The sequence below is a fragment of the Anser brachyrhynchus genome (genome assembly GCF_964034855.1).
Source record: "Anser brachyrhynchus genome assembly, chromosome: 2".
Lineage (NCBI taxonomy): Eukaryota > Metazoa > Chordata > Aves > Anseriformes > Anatidae > Anser > Anser brachyrhynchus.
The window spans coordinates 2,963,034-2,982,153 of NC_137695.1; the positions used below are offsets into that span (position 1 = coordinate 2,963,034).

At 44.2% G+C, this 19,120-nt stretch overlaps 1 protein-coding gene across 1 annotated transcript in view; it reads right to left on the bottom strand.

Moving 5' to 3' along the window:
* Nucleotides 1-757: 757 nt before the first annotated feature.
* Nucleotides 758-19,120, bottom strand: part of WNT9A (Wnt family member 9A) — a 56,071-nt gene continuing 37,708 nt past the window's right edge. Inside the window, exons 3-4 of the mRNA XM_080579619.1 lie at nucleotides 18,752-19,014; nucleotides 758-7,595 (exon numbers count right to left, since the gene is read on the bottom strand). Coding sequence (XP_080435745.1) covers nucleotides 7,122-7,595; nucleotides 18,752-19,014 — 737 coding nt within the window. The 3' untranslated portion in view covers nucleotides 758-7,121. The remainder of the gene's footprint in view (nucleotides 7,596-18,751; nucleotides 19,015-19,120) is intronic.

The window sequence follows — 19,120 nt, forward strand, 5'->3', positions numbered from 1 at the left end:
CTGCCAAGGTACCGTGGCTTCTCCAGCTCAATACGATGACAAGGCAATCCCATGAAAAGCTGACAGAGCTCATCAGCCCCTTGCAATTAACACTGTATTGGCCAAGACACTGGGACAGCAACTGGCCCCAGCCAGAGCAGCCTGTAGCAGTCCTGAACCTGATCATCGTTTGTGAGGTGTTTCATGCAGAGTAGAAGATCTGAGGGGGGAAGAGAAGGAAGCATGGAGTTTTGTCCTAGCTGTGGGTCACTCCAACATCATTCAAAATTGGGATAGAGGCACTTTTTTAACCAATGATGATATTACAAGGACAATTATGTTTTGACTTGTGAGGCAGTAGGTTGGCTGTGATTGGAGGCCAAGCTCAAGGAGCTACAATGGATAGACCTTAGAGGTCACTTGGGTTAAGTGTCCCCAAGGCTAGGCTTGCTAAGGATTTCTTTCCTGAGAGAAAAGAAGAACGCTTGCTTCTACGACGGTCATGAGCACCCCTTCTCCTGAAATCCTGAGGGCTTTCAAAGAGGGGCAGCCTGGAATGAGCCCAAATAAACAAGGATATGGGACCTCAGACTGGAATCTAGGGCAGCATGCTTCCTTGATAGCCTTTCCAGCCTTTTAAGGCTTGCATTAGCCACAGGTACAGGCTGGCTGCAGGACCAGTGGTGAGGAGTAATGCTGAGGGAGGGGCAGGGGCTCCCACAACCACTGAAATTAGACCTTTTTCAACAGATGTGAAGAAAGAGGAGCACGCTTCAAGTATAATTTAAAATACATTTATTGTTTCATTTGTTCTGGCTTTTTTGTTATACAAAGATGTTAAATAACTTAAATACATTCTCAACAGTCACTCAGAATCAGATTTATACCTACAAGCTGTACATATGAGGTAGAGAAAAATAACTTAGGCTCCCATAAGACATTGGAAAAAAAAAAAGAAATACACTAATCCTTCATGTTAGTATTCCCACCTCCCTTTAAAAGGAAATGCCATCCCAAGTGTGCAAAACAAATCCTAGACTTTACATTCAGGTCTCAAAGGTCACTGTTAGAGACCACAGTGGGGTGGGTGGAACAAGGGAAAATTCCCATGCTAGTTTGGTGATTGTGCTTTGGGATGGGTTCATGCCTAAGGGGATCTTGGCAGGGTTTCCACAATGACCTTGCTTAGGCCTCAATTCATCTCCGCCTCTCTCACCTGTGCTTTATCTCCTTTTGCTGTCATTTGGGAGAAACTGGCACCTCCACACTGACCAATACACCTGTAGAGTTGCTTATACCAACAGACAAAAGCCTGGACAACCAAGCTTTTAATGTTTTCCTTAGCTAAGGGGTGATGACTCCAGGCCCACTGCAAATGCCCCACAATGCCAAACATGTCAGCACCTCTGACTTTCCTGAGCAACTCCCCAGTGAAAGCAGAACTGGGTGAAGGAGGGGGATCTGCTGTCCCTTTGGGTCACCTTGTCAAATATTGCTGAGCAGGGTTTTCCCATTTCTGAAAACATTCAGCAACAACTGAGAAAAATGTGTTGTTCAGACGTGTCCTCTGCTACCCTGCTGAATTTTCGTGTGTCTGAATCATTTATGGTCTTACACTCTTCTCGTACCCTGCCCCTGAAGAAATGTAGTTACAGGAAGCCTACCATAATGCCAGATCTAAAATATGCTTGAGATATCCATTTTCTTTTCCTCTCCTTCCACAAATACTAGAGATTTTTTTATTTATTTTTTCTCCTTTCCATTTGGACATATTCTGTTTCCTGGAACCTCTAAAATAGTTTCTAAAATAATTTGGCCAAATCCAGTCTTATCAGTGGCAACTGGATTGAAAAGATATTCATTGATAATCATGACCCTAAGCTTGACTGCTTTAGCAATAACTAGATTTCTACACGGCTGATCCTGTGCTACACTAAGCCTCCTTTGAGTTACATGGACAGTAATGGTCATAAAACACACTGGTCATTTTGCACGAAAATATTGCTCTTCAAAAGTCATCACCTAGTTAGCATCCTTAAAAAAGACAACCAGGACAAGCTGGCCATGGAAGCCAGACTCACCCCACCAGATGTGCATGCAGAGCCAAAAAGACCGGGAATGCAGAGCTTTGCTGCACCTGTTTTAGCAAGCACAGTATAGACCTAATTTTACTGCAGCAGCAACTGAGGAATTTTTCACAGGCACTATAATCCACCAGAAAATTACCTTAAGCAGCATCTACACCATGAAAGTACCCTTGAGAAATCTGCCCCTTCATCTGGATTCTCATCCAACCCTACCATGGGCCAGACCAACTTAATTTCTTCTCATATATTGGCTAAAGTAGGGCAGCTGAAAAGTCACTAACAAAAAAATTCAAGACCTGGGCTGAAGGAAGGCAGATGCATATGAGCTGGCCAACCATGAAAAATTGACAGAAATTGTTTCTCCCCTGCCCAGATCTCCACAGCAGTTCTCTTGAAAACAGTTGGTTCATAGCTCATCATAGCTTCCAAAGGTGAACAACAGCCTTCCTGAACTGCAGCAGACCAAGTTCCAGTTCCCCAGTGTTACAATACCCCATTCAAAATGATAAAAATTGTTTCAGTTAGATCAAGCCTGGAATTTGGTCCTCTTTGTTTAACCTTCCCATGCACTCAGGTATTTTTTTTTTCCATCTAACTTTTAAGAGTCTTTTTCCCAGGCCAACTGAGATAAATGGCAAATATCTAGTTATTGTGAATAGATTTAGGTTTTCCTCCAGTCAAAGCTATTCCAGGACCAGTAAACACAACTAAAAAGTGTGAGCTTGAAGCCTGTCACTCTCCACAAGTCATTTTCTGTGTCAGGAATAAAAATAAAATTTGGAGGGGAAAAAAAAAAAAAGCCTACATTTCACTAACTGGAGTCATTTGCGAGCTGGAAGACAATGAGAACGTAATGTTTAGGACTTGTTTTGCACGTCTCCACATCCGGTATATATGAGTCAGTCACACAGAATAGAAGCTTGTTAAAAAACAGATGACGGGTGCAACAATTATTTGTGTGGGGTTTTATTTCTTTTAATAGAAAATTCTAATATAAAACAGCAAACATTTTCAGTTTGCCTTGTTTACAAAAATATTTTTTTTTTTATATTTCTGACATAACTAAATGCACTATTCAATAAAAATATTCTTCCATCAGCTAACTTCTCTTTTAAAAAATTAATAAAAAAGTTATATAAATAATGGTTGCACCCCCCCACCCCAAAACTGATCATGCAAGTCTTGCTGGATCAGCTTAGGAGAACCAACACTTTGACATTTTGGGGGGACAGGGGCTAAAAGGGAATCAGAAACCAGAGACTTCCCCTACACCAATCCATCCTTCTCCAGTTATATCTGCCACAAAAAACACTTTCTCAGGGTGTGAGTGTGTGTGGGGGGGAAGTTGTTTCACACTTGGTTTTTGTTTGGTTGTTGTTTTATTTTTTTAATGAAATGGCACCATGAAAGATTTAGAGCCTAAATGAACTCTTGTCATTTTACAAAAATGGGCAATTTCAGTCAATTGCACTGGAGATCCAATGGTGTGGCAGTAGAATTAGCCTCTCTGGAAAAATCCAATTTCAAACAGCTGGAAGCAAAAGGGTTTTACAGGACACAGCTCAGTGTCTGGCAGAGGACTTCAACTTTCTTATCCAGGGTTTTCTGAAGGTGCATGTGGAGCAGCACAAGCAGAAGCTCCTGTACAGCTCCACAGATCAATTAAATTCCAAAACACAACCTTCATAAACAGAAAACCCAGACCAAGCACTCAAAAGGGTTTTGAGAGGGTTTAACAACATTTCTACCAGCTGCTACTTGCATCACGCTACTCAAGCTCCATTGTTTTTTTCCAAAATGAGGCTTTTTTTCCCCATTCTTAATTCAAAGATAAGGCAAACATTGGAAAATGCTGGACCTAAACATCTCCCCGTGCCCCCCAAAAATCACACACAACAAGGTGGAGGGAGAAGAGAAATAACCCACATATGTTTTACCACCCTAGGTCAAAAGGCCAAGAAGACAAGTTCTCCTGATTTCAGAGTGTTAGTATATTTTATACACTGCCTATACATTTAACACATGTGCCTCGCTACTATTTAGTTATATATTTTTTTTAACCACAGGAGAATAAACCTTGCTATTTACAATATATAACAGGCAAGTAATATATCCACATTAACATAAATACAATTTGTTTTTTGTGTTTTTTTTTTCTTTTTTTTTTTTAAATACTTACAGAAAGCATCCAGGCTTCAGTGCGTGAGTTATAATACACAGAAGAGCTCTTTCACTCAGTAGTTCATTCACTCTTTGCCTCTTTCTTCTAGTCTAGCCTTAACAGTCTGCCTCATTGCCCACCCCTCTCTCTCTGCAAACACACCAAGCTATCCTATCCCATCCGACACAGGCATTTTCTCTGCAACGATCTCCATGCCAGCACTGCCCTCTCTTCTGCATCTAGGGACTCATTCTCCTCTCACACCAGTGCAATGTGGAGTTACTCCAGCAAGGTCAACAGAGACAGAGACACCAGTGAAAAGAAGGAAAATGAGGCCCATGGTTTAAATATAACAATAATAATAATTAATAATAATAATAATAATGCACATAAATTGCAGCCCATTCTTTAATTAAGAACACACATTTAAAAAAAGAATGAGGCCAGAAATAGTAATTCAGACCCAAAAATCCTCATGTTTTGAGCACATTTGGATCCCGCCTTACTTTGGAGGGGAAGAGCTATTCTAGCACACACACAAATGTAACAGTGAGCTTGCACATGTGTGTGAAAGAAAGAGAGAGGGAGAAAGAATTTAACATAATACCACATTGAAACCATAAGAAGGTCCTTCTGAAGGGCTTTACAATAAATAAATGTTTGTTCAATATTTATATATATATATTTACGTGTCTGCGTGTGTGTATATATATACACACATGCACACACTGAATAATAGTTTTCTAGTCAGTTTATTTTTTAAACCATTAGATAAACTGCTTGTGGGTGACTTTCAAAGCAGTGCATCTCCCAGAAGCCGCGAGACCTTCCTGCAAACCCTCTGCGTCGGATGCTCCACTGTGCTTCTGCCTTGGTGGAAAGGGACAAATACTGTGTGTGGATTACTCCTTCTACAGCACTATCCCAACCTCCAGAATTGTACAGCAAATAAACAAACATCAAAAAAAGAGCCAGTATGCTTTACTTTCCAGGACCATAGCACTACTAAAAGTAACTTCGTAAAAGTCCATCCCCAGTACTCTACCTCCAGATTTGATGCCAACAAGCCAGGCTGGGCTGCAATTATTTGTTACCAAGAAAAAAATATATATTTTCTCCTCCCAGTAGATGCACATAAACAGCTTAAATGTTAGTGGCTACTATTTGGGGAAAGAAAAAAATAAAGTTAAAAAAAAAGTAAAAATAATGGTCCATTTTGGAAAACTGCTCTCCTCTTTTTGCTTGGCCAACATCTACTACTACTTGAAGAACTCCAGCCAGCTTTCCTCCATTGAGAACCAGATCAATGGTTTATAGAAAATTGGTGGAAATTGCTACTACTGGACAATCAAAAACTGCTATCAAAAATAAAATACAATGCCCTCCACTCTCCAGTGTTTCCTTAGAAAGCTTCGTTGAGGCATTCACTGGCTGCTTCCAGTCCCAGAAGCACTTTTATATGATTAAAGGGTATTGCCGCGTCAAGTCCTGGATTGTAAGTATCCTCTTCAAAGGGAAAAGAAATGCTGAAGATCGTCATCTATTTCACAGCATCAGAGATATATCTACCACTGCAGTTGATTTTTGGCTTCTCTGGCCACTTGACGGTTTGTCTCTCTGTCAGTTAGCTGTTCCGAATCCAATAGTTGGTTAGAATTTAGCAGTTGTATTTTTAAAATACAGTTCTCAATCTAGTGGTTAAAAAAATCTTAAGGTCATTGGGTTCACTACATACAGCTTGTGTCATGTACCACTGCCATGGTTTAGGGTAAATGGAATGATGACCTAGTAAAGAAAAGTTGAATCCTCCAAAGGTCCGATCCAGTCCAAAACGGCTGCTAAACAATGCAAGACATCACTGCCTTCCAAGATGCACTGGAATTTCTCTTGTCCTCCTCAAAAATACGTCCAAATTCAGCTGACATAAAACAAAAAAGTTCCAGTTCAGATTTCTGAAGCAGTTTCCACAGGGTGAAATCAATCAACAAGAGGTGGGAAGAGGACAGAAAAATGTCATGCACAAAAGTGAAAATAAAACAAATGTATCTAGTGGTTTGTTTGTTTGTTTTTAAATAAAATTTAAGACAGTAATAGTCTTAAAATAAAAAGGAACTGCTTTGAAGAAAATGTATGAAAAAATAACACAACTGAAAGGGACAGGCACGTCTGGTTTTCTACTGTCTTCCCAACCTCTTTCTTGGACACATTGCCATCCGCAACATGGTGGACCCGACATTTTTGGAGCTGTATTTGGTGATCAAAGCATGTGGATACGGAGCTGTCATTAAAAAGCTTACCCTCCAAGTGAGTCTCTTTGTTAGAGCCTTGTTTGCTGGATGTGCAGAAATTCCACTAGAGGAACAATCAGGGCTGTTCCTGCTTACCCCACACCTCTCTCCAGTTTCAGAAGGGAAAAAATGAACACTTCCCGTACCACTGCGTTCAAAGCAGAAAGATCTTTCTATCTTATCTGTTCAGCTCTCTAAGCTGTTGGGTAAGCTTCAGGAATAAAGTAATATAGGTTATTTATTCCAGAGAATACATTAGCCCATAAGTTCATGGAGGATTGGTGAAATGATCAAGATGTTCCAAGGATAAATGATCTGTCAAACTGCGTGGACGACTAAGCTGAAGGTCAACTGGTGTCTAACCCCAGTGTGACAGGCACTTATTTCCACATGGTTGGACCTCATTAAAATTCAGTCTACAGGAAAACAAAACAAAACAAAAACAAAACAGCAACACAGCTGGGTCACCTGTACCCTACAAAGTGCTTATGTCTCGACATAGCTTTCAGATCCCAGAAGGTCAATCAAACCCTGTTTGTCTCCATATGTAGTTCTCATAGATCACGATCGCCCGTCACTGAGGGTTGCCATCAGGCAGGAGACGCGTCAGTCTTTGCAGGTGTAAACCTCTTCTCTCTGGGTGCACTGCTTGCATTCGACATAGCAGCACCAACGGACCTGGCACTGGCACGGGCGGGTGACCACCCGGCTCTGCGTGTTGTGCCCTCGCCCACAGCAGATGCTGTCGCAGTTCTTGTCTTTGTAACATTTCCTTCCCGAAGTCCCAGGCGAGTATCTGCTCATCAGACAGAAGCTCGGGGAATCGTCAATGTAGACAAGATCCGTAGTCCTTGGGATTTGATCACTGTGACCAGGGATGGATTTCTTGGGTGGGGAAATGTCTCCTTCACCCGTGGCCTCGTTGGTAGTGCTGCCCACTTTGAGCGACGTCTCATACTTCTGCTTCAGCTGCTTCCCTATTTCATGGAATGGAGAGAGCTGCCTCCAGCACGTTCGGACAGTGCAGGATCCAGATACACCATGGCACTTACAGGTTGTCTCCACTCCAGCTTTGATGACCTGCGGACACACACAGCCCCAGAAGAAAATCAGTTGTGGGGAAACAAATCAAGGCACAGAGGAAAAATAAATAAATAAATAAATAAAATAACATTTGCTAGAAGAACATTCCTGAATCACTGAGCTGATGACAACTCAAATACTATCTTTTGGAAGAAGACAAAAAATGCACACTACAGGAAAGACTTGTTTTAGAAGAGTCTCAGCTTCCGGAAATGACACTTACCTGTCAGAATGTTGCTTTACTTGGATAGTTAATGGTACTAGTGAAAGTGCAAAGACTGTCCAGTACTTGCACTCATCTTACATAGAGATCAATACATATTTTAACACCTATTTATACATTTCAATAAGAACATGGAGATAAGATGCAACAAAAGTGAGTTGGTTTAGCATAGCTAATGGGGAGATGCTGCTGCAGCCCACACAGACAGGTGGTGGCATGTGCTCCGGAACATGAGCATGAACAGCAGGAACCTTCTTCCCAACACTCAGGTTGCCAACTTAAACCCATGTAGCTAGCTTCAAATTAGCAGCACAGGCTCAGTGGAAATGCAGTTAAAACTGTGCTGTTTCCAACAGTAACAGCTAGGCATAGCATCCCCCCAGTTCACTTTGCAACTGAGGAAAAGCCTTTACGTAGCTGAAAAGTATATAAGCCCTCGAGAACAAGATCTTGAATTGCCTCTACCAAAACCAGCAGCTCCAGAAGCACACAGGTAGCTTCCACCTATATATCCTGTTATCCTATATATCCACCTAATAGATCCTATTCTGCAGTGTGGCAGCACGTCGTAAAGGAGATGACAATTTTTTTCCTGCTAGCATTGAAGAAGCCTGCACATATCTTAGAAAGAGTGCCATTGCTTACTGACCAAACACGCACTTAACAATGTACGTTTTCTTACAGAGTAAAAGCCAAGGCTGTGTCAGTCTCCTCTGTGCCTTCTCTTTCCCCAAAAATTTAAGATGTGAAGGAATGGAAAACAGACACCTGGGTGAAAGGTTCAGCAAGTCCAGGTAGCCAGACCCAGTACAGCACCTCTTGACTACAAATACCAAGGGCAAGGTTTGATTCACATCCTTTCTTAATCTAGTTTTATATTTTATTATGTCAATGTTCAAATACTTGCAGTGGGTGCTGTTGCTAGGAATAAGGCTCATCTCACAGATCCCTAAAGGAGGAAAGTAATTTCTTCAAGATATCAGAAAGTACCCGTGTGTGACATTCCCAAAGCATAAGCAAGTCAGCCTCCATATGGGAAGACGCCTAGATCTTGCATGGGGATAACTCACAAGGGCAAGAGCTGGTACCAGCTCCCTAGGTGCTATAAGGAACCCCAAGCCCATAAGCTGAATGCTGCTAACAAAGGACTCCATCCTTTTCAAGAGAGGTAGCAATAAAGATGCTCTTTGGCACAAAAGCATATCCATCTTCCTTTAAATGGCATCTGAATGTTCTCCCCCACCTTCTCCAGAGGGATTTACTACTGGGACTCCTCCGTGGGCAACATGAGAGCAGACACGTTGTTTGGTCGGTCACAGATAACCTGCATTTTGCCCACAGATTATAAACAGATATTTATAGCTCTAGTTCTCCCTCCCCCTAAAATAGTTTACATTTTGACTTTAAATGGGTGAGGTATAACCACCCCTTAAAATAGCAAGTTAGAACAGAGCGTGTTTTATAGAGCTGCCTCCTGACAAGGTACTGCTGAGAAGTGCCCTTCCTTTGGGCATCTACGGTACCTAAAAAAGAAAAAAAATCTCCCCCTTCTGCCCATTATGGCATCTGCCTACATTATGGCCTCATGACAGCAGAGGACTGGCTCCAATCCATTTCCTGACCATCCGGTTCTTAATTATTTGGCTACATGAGTCCTGCTGAGCACCATGTACAAATGTGCAATAGGTCATGGACTCAGAATTGGGGTCTGGCCCAATCCTGATATTACAGAGACATTTTTAGAAAGACACTATGCATAATACGGCCTTCAGCAAAGCCTGGCCAATGGTCACACTTCATTCCTGTGACAGCCAAGACCTTTTCAAATGCAATCCAATAATACACAGTAGCATTCAAACAAGTGACGGGTTACAGAGAGAGATGTGTTACTGCTTATAGTACTCAGCTGGGCCGGCTTGGTTAGGGGCTGTCACGCTTTGCGTGCCAAAGTGTCTAGCCAACTCTGCAAGAAATCCCACAATGTTAGACAAGAGCGTACAGAACACATTTCAACACCGAGAAAAAAAAAAAGAAAAAAAAAAACACAACTCGCCCATGCTCTCCCTCGTATAAAGTCACATTTCACTGGTTGTCTAGAAGTGAGAACTGAGCTCATGTGAAACAAAGCTCCCATACCTGATTTCACGCCCAGACCATCAGCAAACTGGGCAAAATTGCTGAGATACTTGCAGAAGGGCTACACACTGCAGTCATTCATCCATTCAGGCTTTTCTCAACCCTTCCACCTCCCCCAACACCCACTTGCATCTGCTCCACCTGGAAAAGGAGACGACCACCATTGTGCAGGATGGGAAAGCAAGCAACCAGCAGAAGTTGTCTCGGCTGGTACGCACACTCCTGTGCACAGCCTTGGCTGGATTTAGAGCTGGTTGAACAAGGCACAGTCATGAAATGCAGAAAGGAAACTTCAGCAGGGGGTTGTTCTTGTCAGGAGCCACCTCTCCAGAGCCCAGGGGGAGGGCTGATGCTGCAGGTGCAGTGTATCCAAAGCACCCACACGGGGCTGGTACATGCGGCACAATACGTGTTGGAAATCCACATCCTGATGGATTGGCAGCTAGCAGATGGCGGGAGACCTTCAAGTAGGAACAGACACGTAGGTTTAGGCACCTGAAGCACACCATCCAGCCAGGGCTGACCTCACCGAGGCAGACATATGACTTTAAATGCCTACATTCAAGAAACACCTCTAAACTCCCATCTGACCGGCTGGAGCCAAGGCAGGCAGGGGATCCTGCAGCACTGCAGACACCTGCACAAGCTTGGCTGAACAGCTCGCCAGTTTCTCCCGACTGTTCTGGCCACATCTCCACTTGCTAACAGGAGCTTAGGGACTCCGCTCGCATGGAGATGCCTAAATTTATATAGGTGAACCTGTGAGCACAATCCCACCCTCTGGGTGCAATTCAGGTGTCTAAAAATTAGCATCTAAAGTTACTTTAGGCCCTGTAAAACTGAAACATTGCACTTTGCCACCAGATGCCTCTCCAGAAGCATAAAGGTCTCTCATACATGCTGTGTCCTAACTGCCAGGGCATCCCAAATTGTACAGGTGCCCTAAGACAACAATTCCCATTCTCTTTACCTGGACTTAAATAGTGAAGAACAAAGCCCCTAATGAATCCCAATCTGCTGTTGTGGTTTTGTTATTGTTGCTTTTCATTTTGTTTTTCCTGACCCACTTCTAGCTCCTTGTTGACCAGTGGCTGGAAGATCTTAGGTGTCGTGCACTGGTGAACAAAAGCACAAAAAGTTTCCATTCTTAAGAATGGACCAGTTCATGAAATCCAGCACGTGGATTTTCATATGGCCACTGTGCAAGTGCAGTGCATCCCAACCGCCCCATAAACCTCCTTGAAGGGCAGGGAAGGGCTCAAGAATGTTATGAGGCAGCGATGGTGAAAATCCTAGAAAAATTTCTTCCCCAGACAGCCTCCCCTGCCGCTGTCAGTCACGATGCAGCTACTCAAGGCAACGTGTGATGGAGCACTGCTGCCTACGGGCCCCCTCACCACCCACCAGCCAACATGAATCTTGGCAAAGCCTCTGTTTCCTGTCTCATTCCTCAGCTTCCACAAAGACTTTCCTCCTCTTGTTGAATGGTCCTGTCAGAGACATTTAAATCCATCTCATCCTTACAGAATACTCAGGCTTATTCCAATGAAATGCCAGCACATTGCTTGGAGAAGCCTTTTCTGGCCAAGCCCTGGGATAAATGGGAAGATGCCTACATCACGCTTTTAGACCTGGAGGGACTTCCAGGCCAGAATAACTTAGCTTTTGCTAACAAAAAAGTCTAGGATGCATGAGGCAGAACAAAACTTTAACACCGGCTATTTCAAGAGCCACTGGTAGCTCCCCTGTCCTGTTTGAGACACATCACACAGCTCAGAGCCTGATCTGGCTCCATCCTACATAGACTTGAGCCTCTCTTGCACGCTCACACCATCACTTAATAACCATATTTCATGCACACCATGCTAAGTGGCCACGTGTGCCTCTATCTTGCCACATGCTTGTATTAACTTAAATCTAAATTGTAAAATACTTCATGCTCCGTGTCTTAAACACTACAACTACCACACGTCAGCAGAGTGACGGTAACTCAGAGGAGCACCAACATAGCAGTGCATTTGAATCCTCAGTGCGCTACATGCTGTACAAAACCATGAAAGAGAAGTTGAACAAAGACAACCACTGGGTCAGGGGTAGCATCACACATTGAAATTATGTCCTCCCACTCTCCTCTGAATAACCACCTGCTCTGGCAGTCTCACAAATAGGACAGCAGTTTGGGAGGAAAATAAAGCTCTGTAAGCAAATTAGTTCGTTTGACTTAGGAACAAAACCCCCCATTGATCTTGTCGTGAGAATAGCAAATACTGACAAAAGCACAATGAGGAAAACAATTATGATACAGCAAGACTGAACCATCTTTATTGGTGCTTGCTGCTCTGAGGAAATTAGATAGCACTGCAGGACCACCCGCCCAAATGGCTTTATAAGAGCCATAGGGAAAAGGGATCACAGCAGAGCATTGCTATGCAACATGTAATCCTTCCTCACAACAATGGTTTGCTACGAAGCTCAGACTAAGTGCCCCTGTAATGATCAGTCTCAGACATGCTGCAACACACAATTTCTCAGTGTTTTAGCTGAAATGCTGAGGACAGATTCCCATTCATTCCCAGCTGGGTCACGGGGCTCCGGCGGTGGTTTTCAGACAACTCTCGTCTGGGCAGCAGCAGTCCGAAGCGGGGACGCAGCCGTGGGAATTCCTCGGTTTGAGCTCCGCTGTCGTCATGGCTGGTCTGCGGCTCCAAGGCTTCAAACCATTCGCCATGGTTCGGGGGAGAGGAGGGAGCAGATGAACCTTAGTGCATCCAGGAAAAGCCTGCCCTTGCCTAGCCTGGCTTCAGACAGGGCTTTGAGATGCTTCCATCCTCGGCATACAGATCCTCCTTCAACTTAAGTAGGCTTAGATATTGTCTCAGCTCAAATATTAATATTTGGTTTGGACGACAGCCATTTCTTCACAGTGCCCAAACCACTCAAAGACTTCTGCCTTAACACTGGTCATCGCCAGTGGCTGAAGTATAAGAGCTTCACAGATTGCTAGAAATTTTCTTTTCCTTTGTTTTCTCTTCCTTTCTCTATCTTGTTCTAAAAAGCTCTTCTACTGAGCCTATCTCAAACTGTTTTTTCAGAAGTTTTCCCTTGCCACTAACCTTCTGTGCAACTCTTATTTTAGCAAACTACGATTTAAAATACAAACACTTAAGAAACATAGAATATCATAACCCTACTTTAAGTTGAGAACATTAAAGTAATTTTCTGTATTCCTAGTATGCTTCACATGCTGAGAAAGTTCTGCAAAAACAACTAACTGAGATTACTTATGGGACAGAGCAAACACTTTTCTCCATAGTGTTGATTTCCAGGCCTTAGAAAGACTTTGGCTGAGCCAATCTTAGCCTGAAGGAAGGAGGGGAAAATCCAGACAGCATGCCTGTGCATTCCTACCTGTCATAACCTGGAGCAATTAATACTAGTGCTGGCCCTGCAAACTGATCTGTACGTACAAAGTCAGGAGCTGGTCTCAGAGAGGCTGTTTGCTAGGTTTGATTTGTACCTCAATTAAAGCATGATGCTAGATTTCACACTGCAAATGCACCTCTGAAGAAACCACATAAAGGATGCATTTTGCATCCTTATTTTTTTTAACGCACCAACTGAATCAGTAAGTTCATATGGATTTGCCTCATCAAAATGAGCAATTATTAGACAGTTTTTCAGAGTGTTGAAAAAACAGAGATTCATACTAAAGGTGCCTGTTCAACAAACTCTGGAGGTTGACTGGTGTCATGTTTTCTAGTGGGAACCATATGAGATGGGATTGGCAGTGCTTGCAAACACCGGCTCTGCAACAGGAGACCAGGGTGCAAGTCTCTGCTTTGCTACGCTGGTGTGTGACCTTTAGCAAGTCACTTAATCTTTCAGGGTCTCAATTTCCCCTCTGTAAAATGGAGATACAGCAAAGAAGAGGGTGGTGTGCTCTGATAACACGTTACGTGATACCTTGTGAAGTTCCTCAGACAGATGATAGCTGGGCAAACATCTACTTGATAAGGAGAACCCATCTCCAGAGCAGACGGCATGCTCAGCCCTTGAGATCCCTGCCAGGACTGCCTAAGGGGCAAAGCCATTCCTTGCATGGACTTCCAAAACAAGCAAGCCAGCAGCAGGAAAAGTCCACGCACTTCCCATAGACCTCTGCAGAGCATCCCAAACAGTCTCGGGGATGCAGGCATACCATGTCTTGGGGTAGGTCTGGACTTGAACCCTGCAGCAACAAGGTGACAAGGATCCTTCCAAACTGTGTGGATAATCTGTGCAGACCAAAACACGTGGGATGATGATGTGTGAAAATAATTAAGGAATGGTTCCTTCATGAAGGGAACCAATTTCAAAGGGGAATACTGCCTGATGAGAAATTTTTAGGGGGGAATTTTCTTGTTCTCCTTTTCTGTCTTCCCATAGTTTTGCACTGTTGGATCTCAAGCAGCCTGTGGCTAAACCCCTGACTTCAGGGTCCTGAAGGCAAAGGCTTGCTTGTGTCCCTCCTTCTGGAAGCATAAAGGAAAAAGGGAATGAGAACATGACTTTTTTTTTTTTTCTTTTTTCCTTGGGTAATAGCAGCCCCCTTTAATAGTGCCCCTTGGATCTGCAAGACATGCTTGACCAGACATACCTCTGGAAGAGGTCAGCACTCCTGGGATTAAGAAACTTAGCAACGCTCCAGAGAGAGAGTTGGAAAGTCATGTTTAATGATACTTTACTGAGAAACCAGGCAAATTTAATTAAAACATCACTTACTCAAGCCCAGTGGAACTAATTGAGTGCTCTAATATTCCGACTTTTCATTAATGGGTTACAAAAGAGGGCTGCACTTGTGTGTACAAGGGGGAGAAAAGGGGGAGGATATAAAGAAGAAGAGAGCCTTAGCAAGGCTGCCTGTACTTCATTTAATATAACCAAGAAACTTCATTGCTGGCAACAGAGCTTTAATACAGTTGACTTCTCTCACCACCACCACCCCCCATCCCCTTGACGCATAGACAGCTCCCCCCAGCACACACCCTCTCCACCCAAGACCTCTCTGAAAGAATAGCTGAATGAGCAAGAGCAGATTTGGCAAAGGAAGGGAAATTGCTTTTTTAATAAGTGGTCTATTCAGAGCTCCTACTTTTCAATAAAGAGAAGGCTGGAGAAGTTCTGGTCTAATTACCTCATCCTCACGCTAGACAAGCTCACCCTTTCATTAGCGATTGAGGTCATATCATATAACTTTGTGAGCCATCACGGGCACAACATGCTCTGTGATTATTTCATTGGTGGCAGCAAAATTATAGTCGGCCCATCAAGGTTGTAAAAAGCAGAAGTAAAATAATAATTAAATGAGAACTTCTACCAAGAGACACTAAAACTAGGTGGGATAGGATAATGTCACCCTCCCAGAAATACGCGGATTGTTTGCTAGCGTGACACCATGGAGAAACTGCCGTGCCGACCAGGAGGGAAGAGTTTGTTGCCAATTCAGTCAATTAAGCACAGGTCCTATTTTTTCTGGGTCTCAAGGGACTATTTATACATTTAGCCATGGTTGGGAGTAATTAGACGGGAAGGATTATATGTTGCTAAGAATCAGTGAGAGACCACCAAGCTTGTGCTATATCTTTGATAGATATTCCTCCACTCCCCAGCAAACACACACACATCCATACATAGGCTGTACCTACACCAACGTGGGCAGGCGCAGCAGCAAGCTCCTGCAGCAAAGCAAAGTACTGGAAAAGAAAGTCTCCTTGTCCACTCCCAGCACAGTCCAAAATAGTGTGTAGCACAGCTAAGGTTTCGGTTCATACCTGTATGGCTTCACTAATAGACATAAAATCTGCAGCTTGGTTAGAGGAAAAACAACGGGTGCTGAGCAGGAATTCGGGAGAGGTGGCCTCACTCTCCTGCTCCATCCTCAGCATGCTGCATAACCTCGGGAAAGGCACCCAGTTTGTATCTCAGCTCCTGCTCAAAATCACCAAAATCATCCTTTTGTAGCTCATGGGGATATTTAATGCACCAAGGTCTGTGAGAGTAACTTAGTCATTTAACAAACTGTTTCAAAATTGTTCTGTTCCAAAATGGCACAAATCAAGGCTATCTGCACTCGTTCTATATGACTTTTCATTCACATCAAATACATGATTTATTATCAAAATAAATAAACTAGGTTAATTCAAAGCAGTATTAGATCTTCACAGCCACCAGGTTAGCATCTCCTGCTATGCAATGGTTGGTAAGTCTGTACGACAGCAGTTAGCTGATGGGCAGCTAACCGGAGAAAGAAAAGTAAAGGATGCATGTCAAGTTTCATAGAATCATTTCATATTTCACCCACTGCCTTTGTCAAGGAAGATATCAGTAACTCAGTAAGGGAGCCTGGTACTGAATGCTGGACCACTCTCATCCCCCACCAATGTTACACCAGCAGCATAAGTGAAAAACAGGGCTGGCAGGAAGCAAGCGGATTAAACCTGATAGTACTATAGACCCAAGCGTAAGCAGTGCCAGAGACAATCCAACCACCCCACCAAGAAGGCTCAGGCTTCAAATCAGTTTCAACATTTTGAAGCCTGAAGCAAGTGTTGCAGGTTTTGACCTTGCAGTTACAAAGCCAGCCTCACCTCCGACTCAAACATCTCCGACCATCAACTTAATGACATGATATTGTGCCAATACATTAGATCCACAAATCCTGACTACATAGATATATGTTCCCCTGATCATTAACCACCATCCTCATAAAAGCTTCCTTCTTAACATGCAATTCTCTTGTTCTCTGCCGTGCTTTGCGGTGCCGCTGTGAATCTGGTGGGCTGCTTAGCTTGCCTTTCAACCACACTAAGGTACAATTATTCCAGGAGCATAAACAGAGAAATCATTTCAACCACTGCCACAAACAGGCAAGGCAAAGCTGTCAGACAGCAATACCAACTCAACAGGCACAGCGTGGGTGGACTAAAATAGGAACACCGGATCACTGACCTGCAGCAAAGGTCTCTGACTTGGATTGCCATGAGGGCTCTCGGTGTCTGGACAACCGTCACAACTGTTACTCAGCTGTTTAGCTGCAGATATTACACTAGCGCTCAGAAACCACTGCCAATGACCAGGGCCTGACCGTGCCAAGTAAAGTGGAGGCAGAGGATGCAAGAGAGTCCCTGATATCTCCCATTGCCCCAGGGCCTAACTCACAGTAGGATCAGGACAAGAAAGCGCAGACAGAATGGAGAGATTCGCTCCCTCCAGCTTATCCTTGGAGTTCATTTAGCTCAAAGCCGCACAGACAGTGGAGAGCAGAGCTGACAAATAAGGCCACCTAACCAAAATCCAAGACTGGGTCTCAGCCATATGGGACTGGCTCTCAGCCATATGGGCATCCTGCCTGCAGCTACTGGGATGGAAAGCACTGGGAGTTAGGTCAAATCTCTTGGGCAAGTGTTTTAGCCCCACCAGTGCTGGAGGGGAGATGTATATGGATTTACAAGAACATGTCAGTGGTACCTAAAGCCACAGCCATCTGGGTTCTGAGAAGACTGCATTATGTAACTCTGGAAAAGGAGTACAGCAGGGACATCTCACAGCTCTCTACAGCATGAAATAACAGCCTTCATGGACCACCTTCCCCATTTTCTGTTCCATTTGTTACACAGCCAACTCCAAAGAGCTATAGGACAGGCCCTCGGGAACGATCAACCACAAGGATTAAAACAGATTTCATCACTCTGCAGAGCCTGTTTCACACGCCAGAGAGCTGCAACAGGAGTTCAGAGGCACTGAGCCTTTTAATCCAGAGGCAGAAAAGCTGTCAGCCAAAGCCAGACACCAGCTAAATCCAGGATATTTCTAATCCTGATCTCAGTGCTGTCGAGGAGCATCTGGTGGTGGGGAGAGGGGGAAACTTTTTTGCTGGCCAGCACTCACTGGTGGCATTCTCTGATGCCCCAGCTCTGTCGCGAGGAATGACATTTTATGCATACACACAGGAACAACTGAGCTGGGATGGTGATTCCTAGAATGCACAACTGGCTCGGCAGCATTTGCCTGGGAAACTGGAGACCCAGGTCCCCATCCCTGCCCCAACCCTCCATCCAATCACAAGGACAATAACGAGGCTTGAAGGCTATTTATAGCCTTACAGTATGTCCCCCTTCGAGGTTGGCGCAATGAAACACTGATCCTAGGCACCTGTGCTGGCCAGTCTGGGGGATTTTAGTGTTTGAGCAGCTCTAGGCTAGGTACATCCAAGCAGTTGATGGGAGAAGGTGGAAAGTCCTTTCCTTTCTCATCTCTTGCTGGGATGAGCCAGCAGTTGCAGATAATTTGTTCTTTACATCGCTCCTGGTGGAGGCCCCAGGCAGGAGCACAAAGCCTCATGGGGAGGAGTATGAAGTAAGGAGTGGGAAACCCTCCAAGTCCTCCAGGATAAGGGTGGGAGAAGAAAAAATGAAAAAAAAAAAAGAGCAAAAGCCAGGGGTCTTTCACACAGCTCGTGTTTTCTGGAGAGTCCTTTTTCTTTCCCTCTGCTCTCTATCCAATGGCTTTGTACAATTCTTGAAGCACAGTGACCAAAACAGGGTCCCTAATAAGTCCCTAATAAGACTTCACCACTTCAGGGAAAAAAAAAAAAAAAAAAAGGATGACTCCACATATTTTGCATCCCGTTTCCAAGCAGGACAGCACCTTGTTTCCTTATTTCCCTCACAATCTTATTTCCCTCACAAACCCTACCACCACCAAGAAGTCCCCCAACCCCACCTCTCTGCAGGCCTCGCACCCACCCATGGCTCACCTTCATGCCCACGAGGTTGTTGTGGAAGTCCACCCTGGCTCGCAGGTCCTTGTTGGGCTTCCTCCCCAGGAACTCCTTGACAAACTTGTTGCTGTATTTCAGGTTGTCGCCGCAGCCACCCCACTGCCAGGCCTCGCGGTTCTCCAGGTCGGGGGCCTCATCACAGGTGCAGCGCTCCATCCGGCCCGCGCTGCATGCCTTAGCCATGGCGTGCGTCAGCCCCGCCGAGGAAATGGCGTACAGGAAGGCTGTCTCCTTAAAGCCTGAGGGAGAGAGGAGGCAGCTTGAATTGCACCCAGAGCGAGGGTTAAAAGAAATAAAAACTGAGGTAGAAAAAACATAATGGGAAGGTCTGAGCGACATCGGAAC